Source organism: Vipera berus, assembly GCF_964194415.1.
Source record: "Vipera berus genome assembly, chromosome: 2".
NCBI lineage: Eukaryota > Metazoa > Chordata > Lepidosauria > Squamata > Viperidae > Vipera > Vipera berus.
Window position 1 is genome coordinate 20,409,921 of NC_138203.1, and position 15,277 is coordinate 20,425,197.

The 15,277-nt window shown below is 39.6% G+C and overlaps 2 protein-coding genes across 5 annotated transcripts in view; one reads left to right on the forward strand and one right to left on the reverse strand.

The window, feature by feature from the left end:
• OSMR (oncostatin M receptor) overlaps window positions 1-3,898 on the forward strand; it is a 36,565-nt gene extending 32,667 nt beyond the window's left edge. Inside the window, exons 17-18 of the mRNA XM_081315479.1 lie at window positions 2,097-2,154; window positions 3,211-3,898. Coding sequence (XP_081171605.1) covers window positions 2,097-2,154; window positions 3,211-3,618 — 466 coding nt within the window. The 3' untranslated portion in view covers window positions 3,619-3,898. The remainder of the gene's footprint in view (window positions 1-2,096; window positions 2,155-3,210) is intronic.
• A 4,963-nt stretch (window positions 3,899-8,861) lies between these two features.
• Window positions 8,862-15,277, reverse strand: part of RICTOR (RPTOR independent companion of MTOR complex 2) — a 48,391-nt gene continuing 41,975 nt past the window's right edge. For all 4 annotated transcript variants that reach the window (XM_081318707.1, XM_081318706.1, XM_081318704.1 and 1 more), the window contains one exon: window positions 8,862-15,273. In XM_081318707.1, the coding sequence (XP_081174833.1) occupies window positions 15,199-15,273 (75 nt within the window). In that variant the 3' untranslated portion in view covers window positions 8,862-15,198. The remainder of the gene's footprint in view (window positions 15,274-15,277) is intronic.

Here is a 15,277-nt window from a genome sequence, read left to right on the forward strand (position 1 = left end):
CAGCAGTAGAGACAAAGCATATCTGCTTAACTCATTCTTTGCTTCAGTCTTCACACAAAAAGAAACTATAGCCCAACCTATCAAAAACATAACTGTAAAAGACTAGAAATAAAAATTAAAATAAACAAAATGGCAACAGTACACCTGTCTGATCTTGACGAATATCAATCACTGGGACCTGACAGATTACATCCCAAAGTTCTAAAGGAGCTAGCAAATGTTATCTCAGAACCATTGTACCATATCTTTTAAAAAACATGAAACACTGGGGTATTACCTGAGGATTGGAAAAGATCTGAAGTGGCTCCCATCTTCAAAAAAGGGAGGAAAAAAACCAGACCCAGGAAACTAGATTAATCAGCCTAACCTCAATACCTGGGAAGATACTGGAAAAGATAATAAAAAACCAGATCTGTGCATATCTAGAAACAAATAAAGTTATAACTAGAAGCCAGCATGGGTTTGTCAAATACAGATCATGCGAAACCAATCTTATTTCATTCTTTGAGAAAGTGCCTAAATTAGTAGACCACCAAAATGCTGTGGACAAATATACTTAGATTCAGTAAGGCATTTGACAAAGTAGGCCACAACCTACTTCTTGGCAAACTAGAAAAATGTGGGATAGATCATAAGACAGCATCACCACCAGATGGATTTGTAACTGGCTGATAAACATACTCAACAAGTAGTCCTTAATGGTAGTACATCTACATGGAGGAAAGTAAGCAGTGGGGTATCACAAGGTTCCTTGTCAGGCCCAGTACTCTTCAATATCTTCATAAATGACTTAGATGAGGGAATAGAAGGGGAACTCGTCAAATTTGCAGATGACACCAAACTGGCAGGAATAGCCAATACCCCAGAAGACAAGCTCAGGATCCAAAAAGGTCTTGACAGATGTGAACAATGAGCCCTATCAAACAGAATGAAATTTAATGTGGAGAAAAGCATGCTTTACACTTAGTCAGGAAAAACCAAACAGATTAGGTTAAAAAAACCAATACAGATTAGGCAAAACCTGGCTCAAAAACAGTAACTGTGGGAGGGACCTTAGAGCCCTAGTGGACAATCACTTGGGGTGGGATTTTTATAAATGGACTTCAATTTTTAATCTGTATTAATTTATTATGGGCATTGTTTAATCACGTTTTAATAATTTTTAATTTTTGTATCTAGTTTTTATGTATTGCCCTGTTCACCGCCCTGAGTCCTCCGGGAGAAGGGCGGTATATAAATTAAATAAATAAATAAATAAATAAATAAATAAATAAATAAATAAATAAATAAATAAATAAATAAATAAATAAATAAATACTTAAATATGAGCCAGCAGTGTGCAGCAGCAACCAAAAAAGCTAGTACAATCATTGGTTGTATTAATAGAGGCATAGAATCAAAATCATATGAAGTATTAGTACTGTTTTATAAAGCCTTAGTAAGACCATACCTGGAATGCTGCGTTCAATTTTTGTTACCATATTACAAAAAGATGTTGAGACTTTGGAAAAAGTGCAAAAAAGAGCAACTAAGTTGATTAAAGGCCTGGAAATTAAAACATATGAAGAACGGTTGCAGGATTTGGGTTTGGCTAGTCTAGAGAAAAGAAGGACTAGGGGTGACGTGATAGGAGTATCCCAGGATTTGAGGGGCTTCCACAAAGAAGAGGGGATCAACTTATTTTCCAAGGCACCAGAGGGCAGGATAAGAAATAACATATGGAAACTAACCAAGGAGAGAAGAAACCTGGAATTGAAAAACTTCCTAACAATGAGGACAATTAACCAGTGGAACAGCTTGCCTTCAGAGGTTGTGGGTGCTTCATCACTGGAGGTTTTTAAGAAGGGACTAGATAGCCACTTGTCTGAAATGCTATAGGGTCTCCTGCTTGAGCTGGGGGGTGGGGCTGAACTGGAAGACCTCCAAGGTCTCTTCCAGTTCTATTCTGACAAGCATTGCCAAATTAATCAAGGTTCTATTTATAAGACAGCATTAGGGTTCAGTTGTGTTTAAACGGAGTTTAGTTTTTGAAAAATGTTTTTCCCCTCATTATGAAGAAATAAGGTAATATCCCCGTCTCTTTTTTTTTTCTCCAGCGTAAGGAATTGTTTGTATCCTACAATACCCCAACCTAAAGTGACTCCAATTTTTAAGGTAAGGTTATATCATTAAGAAATTGCACTTAAAATGCAAGAAATTGCACTTTCTCAATCTGGTGCCCTCAAGACATTCTGATAATGCAATTGCTGGAGTTCCCATCCAGGATGTGGGAGTTGGGATTCATGGATTTACGCTACATTTAATAGCGGGCAACAACAGCATCACAGTATTGCAATACAAAGTCCATCTCTTCTGCATTAAGTTTTGATGTTGCATTGATATACGTAAAGGGCAGAACTTGTACCCTGAAGCTGAATTCCTCATTTTTACTAAAGTAGTAGACTTTGTTGACACCTTGGAGCATTAGGATAAAAAGCAGGTTCATTTTGTGTAGCTTTTGCAAAAACAAATCTGTATACTGCCCTAAACATTTTGGAGATAGTGTATGAAAACAGATTAAAAGAATTAGAAAAAAAGGTAAGGCCCCCATTGAGGAATATCTACTTTATATTCAGTTTTTATTTATATTTTGTTACGGGACTCAATGTATCATTTTCTGAGTGCATTCTTTAGATAAAAAGGTATTTTTGCCAAAAAAAGTTATTAGCTGTTATAAATGAATACCTAATTGATATACACAGATTTAAAAGTAATTCTGATAATTACCTCAATAGCCATGTTAGGAAAAGTGAATTGGAATTGGTAAATTTTCCAAGTTTTCCAACACAGTATTCAGTATAAATATGTAGGGCTTATACTTACTGTTTCCTTATATAGATCTTTAGTGGTTAGCTACTAAAATGATGGTGATGGTTACAGTATGTATTGGAATAATAAGTGTCAGAAAATAATTAACTGATCTGAGTATAGATAAAAGGCCTGTCTGTCTTTTCATGAGTGACCATCTCTTCTCCAATGTGCTAACCTCTCCTTGATTAAAAAAAAAGCAGATTCTATCTTCTTTTAAATAAGAGGCAATTATGGACAGACCCCTGTCCTTGAATGGAGGGTGAGAGTATTGTATATTCTTATATTTGAATATCTGTTTTTCACTCTGTATTCTATCTGCTCTTTATGTGTATTTTTAATTCAGTTGTTATTCATACACAGATGGGTCCTGGAATAACAGAAATGAATGATATAATTCCTGACCGATTAGTCATGCTGGAGAAGCCTCAGGAATTCAGTCGCAAACAATCTACTTTGGGAATGCTATTAGAAAATTTGAGTTACTCTCAATCCACCTATTACCCAGAAATGCAAACAGAAGAGAGAACAAACCAGAAATTCAATTCAGGACTAGCATCCTACAAACCACTTGAAGACTTTGGTTTTACAAGCAGCCCTAATCCCTGCACACCAGAAGCACACCTCCTTTTGAAAGACCATTTGAATTACCTCTACCAAATGGAAGTGCCTCCCTCTATGATCCAGGGAACCAATTCTACTCATTCTGTACATTGGCTAGATTACAGACCTCAGTGCAGCCCAGTTTCCAGAAGAAATACAGACTATTAGATTGATATCCATATTAGTTATTAATATTCATTTCAGTTCACTATGAGCAGCTTCTAAATAAACAGGAGACATGTTTGCTGGGCATTATAATATCTGAATGTGAAGTAATGAATTGGGAAAATTCTGAAGAGGAAAAGATGGGACAGTCTTTTGTATTGGCTGACGAATCGTGCTATTCTAGACCAAATGTGGGTATGACATGCAGTAATAAGGGAACTTGCATACTTGAAAAAAAGAACCTGTCTCTCATGTCTTGAATGTGAAACAAGATGTACAGGACTGTATCATTTCCAGATGAATAAGTACCGTATATACTTGAGTATAAGCCGACTCGAGTATAAGCCGAGACCCCCCAATTTTACCCCAAAAAACTGGAAAAAATTATTGACTCGAGTATAAGCCGAGGCTGGGATCCGCCGTTCTGCAAGCCTCCGCCACCGGCAGAGGCTCGATCCGCCGTTCTGCAAGCCTCCGCCGCCGGCAGAGGCTCGATCCGCCGTTCTGCAAGCCTCCGCTGCCCCATTCTCTCAATGGGAGGCTTGCTTCGGCTGCTTTTCTTTTGGCAGAGCCATCCATACTGGAGGTGGATGGGGGCAGGGCTGGTGCACGTTTTGCCTCTCTCGCCCGGTGGAGAAAAGGGGGCAGTGGGAGCCTCTGGGTGCCCAAGCCACGTCGGAGGGTCTCCAACCTGTGTGTGTGTGTGTGTGGCGGGGGGGGAAATCAAATTGGATATTTTTATTGATATATCGTACTTTTATTCGGTATTAGGTTTTTATGGATCAATTATGAACACCCGGGGTCCCTCTGCGACTTACGGGCGGAATATCTAACTTCAGAGCCATCCTCTCCGGCTGCGGTGGCCTGGGGGAGGGCAGCACGGGGCTCTAGGAGGTACTCAAGAGAGTTGGGGGGGATCCAACCTGCCGCGGGGGGTGGGAGTGGGACTTTAGTCACGGACGGCGAGAGGAACCTTCGGAAGGGGAAGCGGGAACGAAGAGAAGATGAGGGTGGAGCGATCGGGGAGCTGGTAACTCAAGTTCCCCGAGTGGCTTTCAGCACTGGAGAAAATGCAAAATCGCTCAAGACCAAACTCGAAGGAATCAGCTACCGGTGGGAGCGAGGCGATCCGTGCGGTCCCGTGACAGCCAGTCGGGCAAGCAACGCGAAGAGCAGCAGGGCTTTATTTTTGCACCGTGGAGCTCCCCCTCCCCCTCCTCCCAAACTCTCCCTCTCTCCCACTTCCCCCCACTTCCCAGAGTTGAATACAGGGTATTAACCGGCGGCGGAGGCTTGCAGAACGGCGGATCGAGCCTCTGTCGGCGGCGGAGGCTGGATCCGCGCTCCGCAAGCCTCTGCCGCCGGCTGGATCCACACTCCGCAAGCCTCTGCCGCCGGCGGAGGCTGGATCCGCGCTCCGCAAGCCTCTGCCGCCGGCTGGATCCGCGCTCCGCAAGCCTCTGCCGCCGGTGGAGGCTGGATCCGCGCTCCGCAAGCCTCTGCCACCGGCGGAGGCTGGATCCGCGCTCCGCAAGCCTCTGCCGCCGGCTGGATCCGCGCTCCGCAAGCCTCTGCCGCCGGCGGAGGCTGGATCCGCGCTCCGCAAGCCTCTGCCGCCGGCGGAGGCTGGATCCGCGCTCCGCAAGCCTCTGCCGCCGGCGGAGGCTGGATCCGCGCTCCGCAAGCCTCTGCCGCCGGCGGAGGCTGGATCCGCGCTCCGCAAGCCTCTGCCGCCGGCGGAGGCTGGATCCGCGCTCCGCAAGCCTCTGCCGCCGGCTGGATGCGCGCTCCGCAAGCCTCTGCCGCCGGCGGAGGCTGGATCCGCGCTCCGCAAGCCTCTGCCGCCGGCGGAGGCTGGATCCGCGCTCCGCAAGCCTCTGCCACCGGCTGGATCCACGCTCCGCAAGCCTCTGCCACCGGCGGAGGCTGGATCCGCGCTCCGCAAGCCTCTGCCGCCGGCGGAGGCTGGATCCGCGCTCCGCAAGCCTCTGCCTCTTCTCCAAAAAGGCCTGTTGGAAAACTGCACAGAGCAGAAGCGGCAGCCAGGAGCCCACCATCTCTCCTCTGCCGCTCGCTCTCGCCGCTCCAGCCCTGGTGAGCCAAAGAGACGAAAGGCCCCGAGCGATAGGAAGGGGATCTCTGCCCTAGAGCGGGAGGGGGGAGGGAAAGGGGGGGGAGGAAAGGCCCGATCGCTTTGTGTTACCTGCCATGAAACCAGTCCTTGCAGGCATCGCACTCGATCATGAAGCGGATTACATCGTAGGGCAGCCAGGCAGCGGAAAGAAGCAGGCAGGCAGGGCGCGAAGGTCCGGAGACCTGCCGACGTTTGGGGAGGTTTGGGGAGGTACGCGCGCACCTCCCCAAACCTCCCCAAACTTCGGCAGGTCTCCGGACGGCGGCGGCTTGGGAGAGGTGCGCGCGATCCCGGAAGCACCGAAGCCTCGGCCGCGCGCAAGTCCTCGGTAAGTTCTTTTTTTTGTTCACTGGAGTATAAGCCGAAGTGGATTTTTCAGCCCAAAAAGTGGGCTGAAAAATTCGGCTTATACTCAAGTATATACGGTAATATATATATATATATATATATATATATATATATATATATATATATATATATATATATATATATATATATATATATATATATATATATATATATATATATATATATATATATATATATATATATATATATATATATATATATATATATATATATATATATATATATATATATAAATTGCTTGACTTCAAATGACTTGATTTCTGTCTATAGTGTTTTATTAAACAACCAGTTTCTTTACAACATAATGGAAGTGGTTTGCTATTGTTTTCTTCTGGAAATTTTTAACTTCTCTGTCTACTCTGTACCCCTGGATTTTTTTTTTAATCTCCCATTGAGCTACTGTGTTACTGTTTGGAGGAGTCAGCCAAGATCAGTCACGTAGACAGTACTAATAATATGTTTCTTACTTTTCTTTAAAAATGTGTTCCTTTGGAGTCCATGGAGGGGCAAATGACAAACGTGTGATCACGCAAAGGCTACTTCCATCAGATGGTGGGACCAAGTATAAAACCGTAGCAATTGTGTGATGGAGTCATTATGTGTTGTTATTTTGGTGTAATGGTTTGCTGTAGATACCAAGTAATTGTATTTTTCCTTATTTCCCATCTTTGGGGAATGACACACCTAATAATTGTGTAGTTATAGAATTGACATAATAATTATAGGTAATAAATAAAGTTGAAAAGAGTTGGAAGTCAACATCTTTTTTTAAATCCTCCACTTCCCTCTCCTTTTTAAAAATCTTTATTGTATTTTCTGCTACAGTAAAGTGCAAATATCTCGGAGTAGCATCAGCAACAGAGAAATATATATGGTTTCTGCAAAGATGTGCTGGGGGGGTAGAGGGGCCAAGGAAATAAGCTGGCAATAGAACTGAACAACTGAGTCCTCTGGTTGCCATGAGACTAACCATACCTGACCATGGCCTTGCTGCCTAAGACTCACTGGGATTATCTGCCAGTTTCTGAAGGGCTATTATTGCTTAATGCATCTTTATTGGCAGAGGACTTAAGACTCCAATTGCAGCAGGAGGGGCTAAGTTGGAATGCTGTCAGGATTGCAGACAACTGAGGTGGAGGAAATACCTGGGTCCCTTCTGGGCGAGAGGTGGAGTGGAATCACCCACACTCCTCTCTGCCCTCCCATGAGTGGGGATTAAGCGGCTGAATTCCATTTGCTCCTGGAATATAATGGAGGAACATATATAGCATCAATGCTCAGTTCCACTGTGTCCTGCTGAGCTTCTGGTTACAAGGCAAGATGTGGATGGCCACGTCTAAAATCTTACATGGCATAGGGTAAAGTTATTGATAGGAATATTTCTGCTTGTCCCATCAGAGCCTGCTCCTGGTCCCTAAAATAACCTTAGCTTTCGCTAGGACCACTGCCAGTGTCATCAGAGTGTGTGTTCAGGATGGGGAGTTTGTTTATAAACCCTGTTGACTCAGTGCTCTACCCATTGATTGTGTAATGGGGCCATCTGTCCTAGCTAACCATAATTGCTTCAGTTGTCCCGCATCTCTTTGCACGTATTCCAGTCTTGCTACTTTCTTTCCTCCTATTGTTCCTTTCTTTGCCCTTCCTACTCCTGTCAATCCTGCCTTTCCTTGCTGTGCCCCCTCTCCTGGTATATCTATGTTCTCCACCCGTCCTTCTTGCGTCCGAATGTGAGCCTAAAGCAAGGTAGCCTTCCGCTCCAAAAAGTACTTTATGTGGCTAAAGTAGTTTCATAGTTAATAAACAAAGGCAATTCTACGTGCTGGTTATCACCTATGAAGCCCTTCATGGCACAGGTCCATGTTACTCTGGGATTATCTATCTCCCAATTATTTCTGCTTATCTTACTGGATCTAACAATGAGGGTATTTTCTGGATCTCCTTATCAGGCAACATCATTTAATAGGAAGGCAGAAGACATATTACTCCCTCTGCACATGCCTTATGGAACATTTCCCCAGAGATCTACAGTCTTAAAAGAACTGGCTTTTCCTCTTAATCCCTGAGCCAGAATGTTATAGGAAATTTTGAGCCAAACTAAGCAATGTGGCATTGCACTTAGTGTTGTCATAACTACTTTGTTTAGTTGTGTGCAGAGTTGGGTTAAATACAATGTTCTGCCTTCCTTATCTGGAGGTACAAATGGGCATCACATTTAGTTTCATTGGTCTGCATCTATCATCAATGAATTTGAGGGTGGATTCTGAAAAAGAAATAAGTAATTTTCCTCAACTATTTTAATGTTAACGTCACTGAAACAGAACGTCGCCAAGTGTCTTTAGCTATCTGAAGCAGGGCAGCCAGTACTGGGACAGCAGCTAGGCTAGAGACTAAGAATCTGAATGAAGAACTCATGGATTCCTCTTCAAGCTCATAATGATACTACAATGTCATTGCAACCAAATGATAGTGTCTCATGTTGGTTATGCCAAAGTAATCCTCAGGGCAACAGGGTTGGGGCCACAATGAATGAAATCCAGAATTTATTAAAAACAACCTACAGTATTTCAAAATTAAATTATCGAGGAATAACGATTTCCAATGGTAGAAACTAAGGGCTGTCTTTTTGGCAATGATTTTTCTATTGTTTTTTTATTTTCTATTATTCTATTATTTCTAAGGCTTTTTTATTCAACTTTCAATGTGAAAGGCAAAGCTAATATTTGACAAACAACAAGGCAAAGTGTTGGTGTTTAAAGTTCATTTTATTAACAATGTATCCCTTTGATAGGAAGATAATGCTTTAGGAGGCCTGTAATATTCATAGACATGAACTGTACACACTATACAAAACAAATTTCCAAAACAACGAAAATAACAAAAAGGAATCAAGGTGAGAAGAACCTTTTTGGGACAAAGCCTCTTTAAAATTATACACAGCTCATGAAATTGTCATACAGAAAATATATAAATACTTTTTTCTTTCTATGTTACAGGTATATAATATAAATCAGATTTCAAAGTTCATTCAATGACCTACAAACAACAGAACCTCCAAATATGTAGCAGCTTGTTAACTTATATGGAAAATTGACCATACAGGTTAGGGAAAATGAGTCTTTTCATAATCTCTCCCCCACCCATTCTGAATGACTAATTTACATAATTTGTAACCCAGGCATCATTTGGGTTATTGGCTTCTATTATCTGAAGAGTATTTTCCCATTTTGCACAATAATTATATCTACATATCATCCCACCCACCCCAGTTCTTGCATTCTGTGCTACTCTAACCTACGCAGTCGCAAAATGGCAGCAAGATATATTTTTTTTGGCATAAATTATATTTTCCCCCAAATTAAATAGTGTCTATTTTACAAGCAAGTCAGGCAAAAAAGTGCACTTTCTGCATGCTGTAGCATCGCTATCCAGCTATTTTACAAAAATAGTCCTAAGGAAAACCACATTCTTTACTTTTTGCTGAAAGTAAAAAGTTAACAAAAAACATGTAGCAAATCTGGAGTTTTAAGAATATACAGTAATTCTTGCTAAAATTCTAAAAAAAAATATGAAAATAAGGCTATTATTTCTAGATAAATTTCTAACGGGGATATGTATTAGAAACATGATTATCATACCTCTAAGCTGTGTAGCTTCCAAGGTATGTTAAGGGGAAGGGGACCTCATCCATTTACAGTGTCACATTACCCCATTCAAAATGCAAAGCACACATACTCAAAATCAAGGGATAATTATGATTATTGCAAAAGAGATTATTCAAGGGACGTTTTATTTTCCCTTGATTATAAAGAAAGGATTAACACATTCAAGGCAAGATTCAACTTAAGCAAGCACTCCTAATCTTAGAAATGCTTTGGCTGGTTGGTATTATACCTCCTCTATCTGAAATTAATGTTCATGTTATAAACTGGATACTAACTTTGCAAAAGCTTTGTTTTGTTATCCACTATTATTGGGGATGATCAGGAAGCCCACTGAGCTGTGTGGCTGATTCTAATTACGTCATATCTGAAAGCATTTTTTTATTCACAATAGTTACTAGAACCTATTTAGTAAAGTAAGTTCCTAATGATGCTATTCAGGTAACAACTCAAATGCAAATGGTCCCAAAATGTATGGATACAGATCAAATGACCATGTGTGTCCTTGCAGATAGTTTTCACTTAGCAAGTGTTGGAGGCCAATGTATATGCATTTTATGTCCCCACAGCTGAATGTCTAAATCTATCTTTTATTCATGTGATGTCTTTAAGTTCTTGACTTTGCTACTGTTATAAAATGGGACCTAGAATCATTCTGTGAGTGGACCATAAAAATGGAGCTTTTGTGACTCCTCCACAATCTGTGATCTGAAGGACTCTTGCAAATTATATGAAAGGTTGCAGTGGAAAAAGGGAGTGAGTAGAAATTGAGTGCTTTGATGTGAACAAAGACAATATAAGATTTAAATCTATGCTCCTTGAAAAATATGAAATAAGGAAAAAAGTTGTTTTGCAAGCTTATGTTAAACTCAAGGTACTTTGGGGCCTGTATCACTACAGATAGAGATTTCTGAATGTGAAGAATCAATTGGAAATTTGATTATTCACACTATTTATCCTTTTCCTCCCAGGAATGCATCATAAGGAAGATAGAAAATAACAATTATGCTTTGTCATTCATAACTTGCTATCTCTTTCATTCTCCTTCTCCCGCCATACATAAATACTCTAAGAAAGTCTCTTTAAACATCCCATGTACAAATAATTGCCAGTGTTTGTGGCTGAGGGAAGTGGGTGGAGAGAGAGCCGTTTCCAAAACATAGCAACCTGCTATGAGGGTCCATTCCAAAGCAATCCCAAGCATTAAAAATCTTTGTAAATTATTTCATCCTTTCAGTAACAAGAAGGAGCATTTAGATAGGATTTTTTTTCAACAGCATTTCTGGATTATGCCATCCAAGCCTTTCAAAATGACAATGATATCAGGGTTGTGCATCATTTGAAAATTAATTCCAAAGAAGCGCTGTGATTGCCACACAGGTTAAGCACAGCACTTCCCAGTTCTTGATCAAAACTGCTCTTAGAGCCTAAAAAAAAAGCCCATGCTGCTGCTTTAATGTGTCTTTAACTCTTAAAGCAAAAGTTTGAAAGAAGACATGGCTGCTACCCTTGCGTGAGGTTACAATGCTTCTGCCAAAATACTTTACAGAATGTACAGCCCTAGTACCATTCCCATCATACTTATAATCTGTAATGCAAGTGTACACTTCTTCCATGTTTTACTGTATTTAGTCAGGTACTATTATCCCAATTTGGGGTTTAGTGATCAAGGAGAAATTGCTTCAGAGAAGTACCGAAGCTGAAAGAAACCCATCATCTAACGGCAATCAAATAGGGGTCCATAAAACTTTTCATTCTATTTGCCAAGTGCAGAGGCTGTTGGTCTGTAGGTAGCTTTATGAGTACAAATAGGTTCATTAATGTAAGACGTTAATGACTGGCCATGTAACAGTAAGTAAAACCAATTCATAATACATGAATTTCTGTCCAGATTCCAGGTATGTTCTGTTACAACAAATTGATTAACAAAATAAGTATAACATCATATAGATGAAACGTCAGTTCAGATACTACAGCCACCATTGATTTGTATTTTAATACAAAGATCCAAATTCACTTAATGTTATTTTACAATTTTTTGGTGATGCTGTTGCCCTTACAGATAGGTCAATTGATCCTGGGCAGTATTCTGAACAGAAGCCAAAATTGTATTTTTTTTAGATGTCAAAAACCTATGTATACCTATGTATTATTATCTAAGTGGGTATATTAGTACATTTAGCTGAATTTACTTTTTAATTTTCTACTGTAATTAAACTGTTTCTTCACTAAAACTATAATTGAAAGCTTAACCATCTTTGTTTTAAAGATAACATTTTCCTCTACTTTTGCCTTGAAATCAAAAATGCAAAATACAGAATGAATTAATTTCACTTAAAGAGTTATTGATCTATAGATCTTATTACTCTATCATTACTGAGGTAGCATTCATAACTACTATGTACAATCATCTATTTGCTTTTTTTACTGGAAGTTTTGTACAAATCCTTTGGAATTTACACCACCATTTGGTCTACTGTGACTGCCATTTTGGTTCTGCACAGGAGATTTATCACAGGAGTTTTATCTATGAACAAAGCATCTCTAAATATTGATGGAAAGTTATAAATGAACCCTGCGTGAGGAGCTGAAGCTCTTCATTTTTTCCTGACACATTCTCCCCCCTCCAATTTTTTCCTCAGGAGGTTCTCATAGAAATCAGGGAACTACTATAACTTCATGGCTCTCCAGATGTTCCATAAATTATTGTAATGCAGTTTTTGCCAAACTGTCATGAGAGGAGAAGATGCTGAAATCTAGAGTCTCACCGGCACACCCTTCTCTCTGGATTATATCTGCTGTTATTCCCAATATAGAGCTTTATTCCATGGTTCAGAAACAACAACCATACCAACAGGAAGCAAAGAGCACAAACTATAAAAAACAAAAACAAACCTTTACCAGCTTAAAATACTATATCTAAAGATATCCCTAACCTGAGAATGAAATATTTGACATTTCTCCAATTTCTCCTTTTCTCAGTTGTTCAGTTCCTAAATGGTCACTAAAGTAGAGAGATAATAAGAATATTCCCAATAGATAACTCAAATTTCATGTCTAGAAATGTAACAGCAAAACATCTTCAGCTCTGGCTGGGAATGGTAAAACTCCTTATGACAATTCTCTAGGTTATCCAAACTTCATTGTCTATGTACCAAAGTAACATACCCTAATACCTTAGAGAGGATTATATTGACTCAAATATTATTCCGATGTATCTCCCACCTAGAATGTGTTCAAAGCAGTATAATGAAATAATGTAAACATCTGCTTGGAGAGGTAGAAGGCATGTATTTCCTTAAAAGGTCTTAGGAAGAGGAAGAAAATGCCTCATCCATAATAACTGTGTTCCATATTCTTATGTAGAATCTTTATCTGGCTTGTGGGTCCTTATTGGTTGAATAACCTGTTCTTGAGATAAGTTAGAAGCCAGAATACCAATTAAGTTAGGTATCTTAGAGGTAACTTTCTTTTGGGAATCATAGATATGGACCAGAGTGAACTGACTCTCTTGTTCAGGCCAGAACCTTCATTCAGTTTTCTATTTCTCTACAAAAGTACCATCTTGGAAAGTATCCAATCCAGTAGTACTTCAATTTGTGGATTAGTTATTATAGTTCCAGCCAAAATGGCAGGAAGAGAATTTCAGGTTTATTCTAAGGATTCGGGGACTGATGCCTAATTCTTGCGAGAATTTTTTTTTTAAAAAAACTGATCTAATGCCTTAAGTTCCAGATGTCCTACATGGCCATTTCAGGGTGGCAAGGGAAAAATCATGTTTTCAAGTTTTATGTGTAACGATCTATCAACCCTGTTTCTTCAACTATGAGATTTTACTTATGATTATTAGTCCTGAAGATTCAATTTACAGATAAACCCTTGCTTCATTTTTCTTAGCCAACGATGGCATTTCCTTTCTTCTACAGCTGGAGAACAAAATCATATTTTGATATGACAATGTACTGAACCTAGACATTGATAGCTTTCATAACAAATGAAAATGTACATATGCCTCTAAGAACTCATTACACACACACACACACACACACACACACACACACACACACACACGTTAATTAGGCTCAGTCAAAAATATATGTAAAACTGAGCTAATTTCATCTCAACAAGCAAATTTTTGCATACTTTTAAGGGGAGATAAACTTTGATGGACATATTCCATCAGTCTACCTGAATTATTTCAATACACAAGAAATGACCAAATAACCCTACAGGTTTTGTAAACAAAACAATTATACATTTGTATGTACAGGTTTCCAGGAAAAAGTAATTTGATTCTAAAAGAGACATTTCAATTTGGAAATAAATTCAATTTGTTTCAACCTCATACTTGCATAAATTTGATATTGGGGAGAATGGAACTACATAACATCACTTTTACACAATTTGTGCTAATTTTATCAAAAAGACCTCTAAATTATAGCAATGTAGCACTTTAACACTGTATGTTTAAGGCTTTTCACTACAATTATTGGTATTATCTTGCCATTAATCTTTCATCTGTATGATTGAAGCAAATGATTAGGAGTAAATTTAAAGCCATGGAATGTGAAATTATTATTTTGCATTTTTCTTGATAAAAAGCAGCAATATGTATTAATTTTACTTGATTTACCTGACATAAATTATTGTTTTTGAAAATTTACACTTAGACATATCACTTACTGGATGAACATTAATGTAGAACACCCCCATTACAATACATGCATTACATGGAGGTAAATCTGATTCAGGCGAATTGTTTTTTTCTAAACTCAAACTGTAGTGAAATTCATTAATTGGTTCAGTTTAACATAATTACATGAAACTGCAACAAAACTGGACAGACTGCTAATATTATAACAATAAAATAACTTAAGGTTACTCCCAAAGCTACTGAAGATTCTCTGAGAGCAGAAATTGTCCAAGTAGTGTTCACAAAAATTAAGAAACATATCAAGGAAATCCCCTAATTAATCCCCTAATGTCATGGTTATAGCATGCTCCATTGGGATACAGCTTAAGATACCATGTCTCTCAAATCCAGGGTAAACAAGCAAGGCATCAACTCTGTCCAAAACGGAAGTCAAAGTCAACCATGTAAACCAGGTCCCGTGTAATTTGTCCTCTATTTTTGTGACATTGCATTTAAAAATAAGTGAAATGAAAACCTGTATAAGTGTCTGGTGCTTCATTCTTCTTGCATATCTTGTTACTTTCATTGTTTTAACAATTCCCCTCAGGGCTCAGATGGCTTTGGAAGCAAGTTCCATCAAAGAAAAATTCTACAGCTGAGCATCCAATTTCATGTACCAGAATTCCTGGAACAATTCAGAAGATGATACTTCTCTGTTGCCCAGTCAATTAGGTGTTACTAAATGCTACTAGTAACTTCACATTTATCACATCATGGAAAACAAGAGGTCAGGATTCAGTTGATGGGCTATCTGTTTGCTGATTTGCCAGTGAGGCTAAAATAGCTTCTGCTTCTTCATGCATCTAG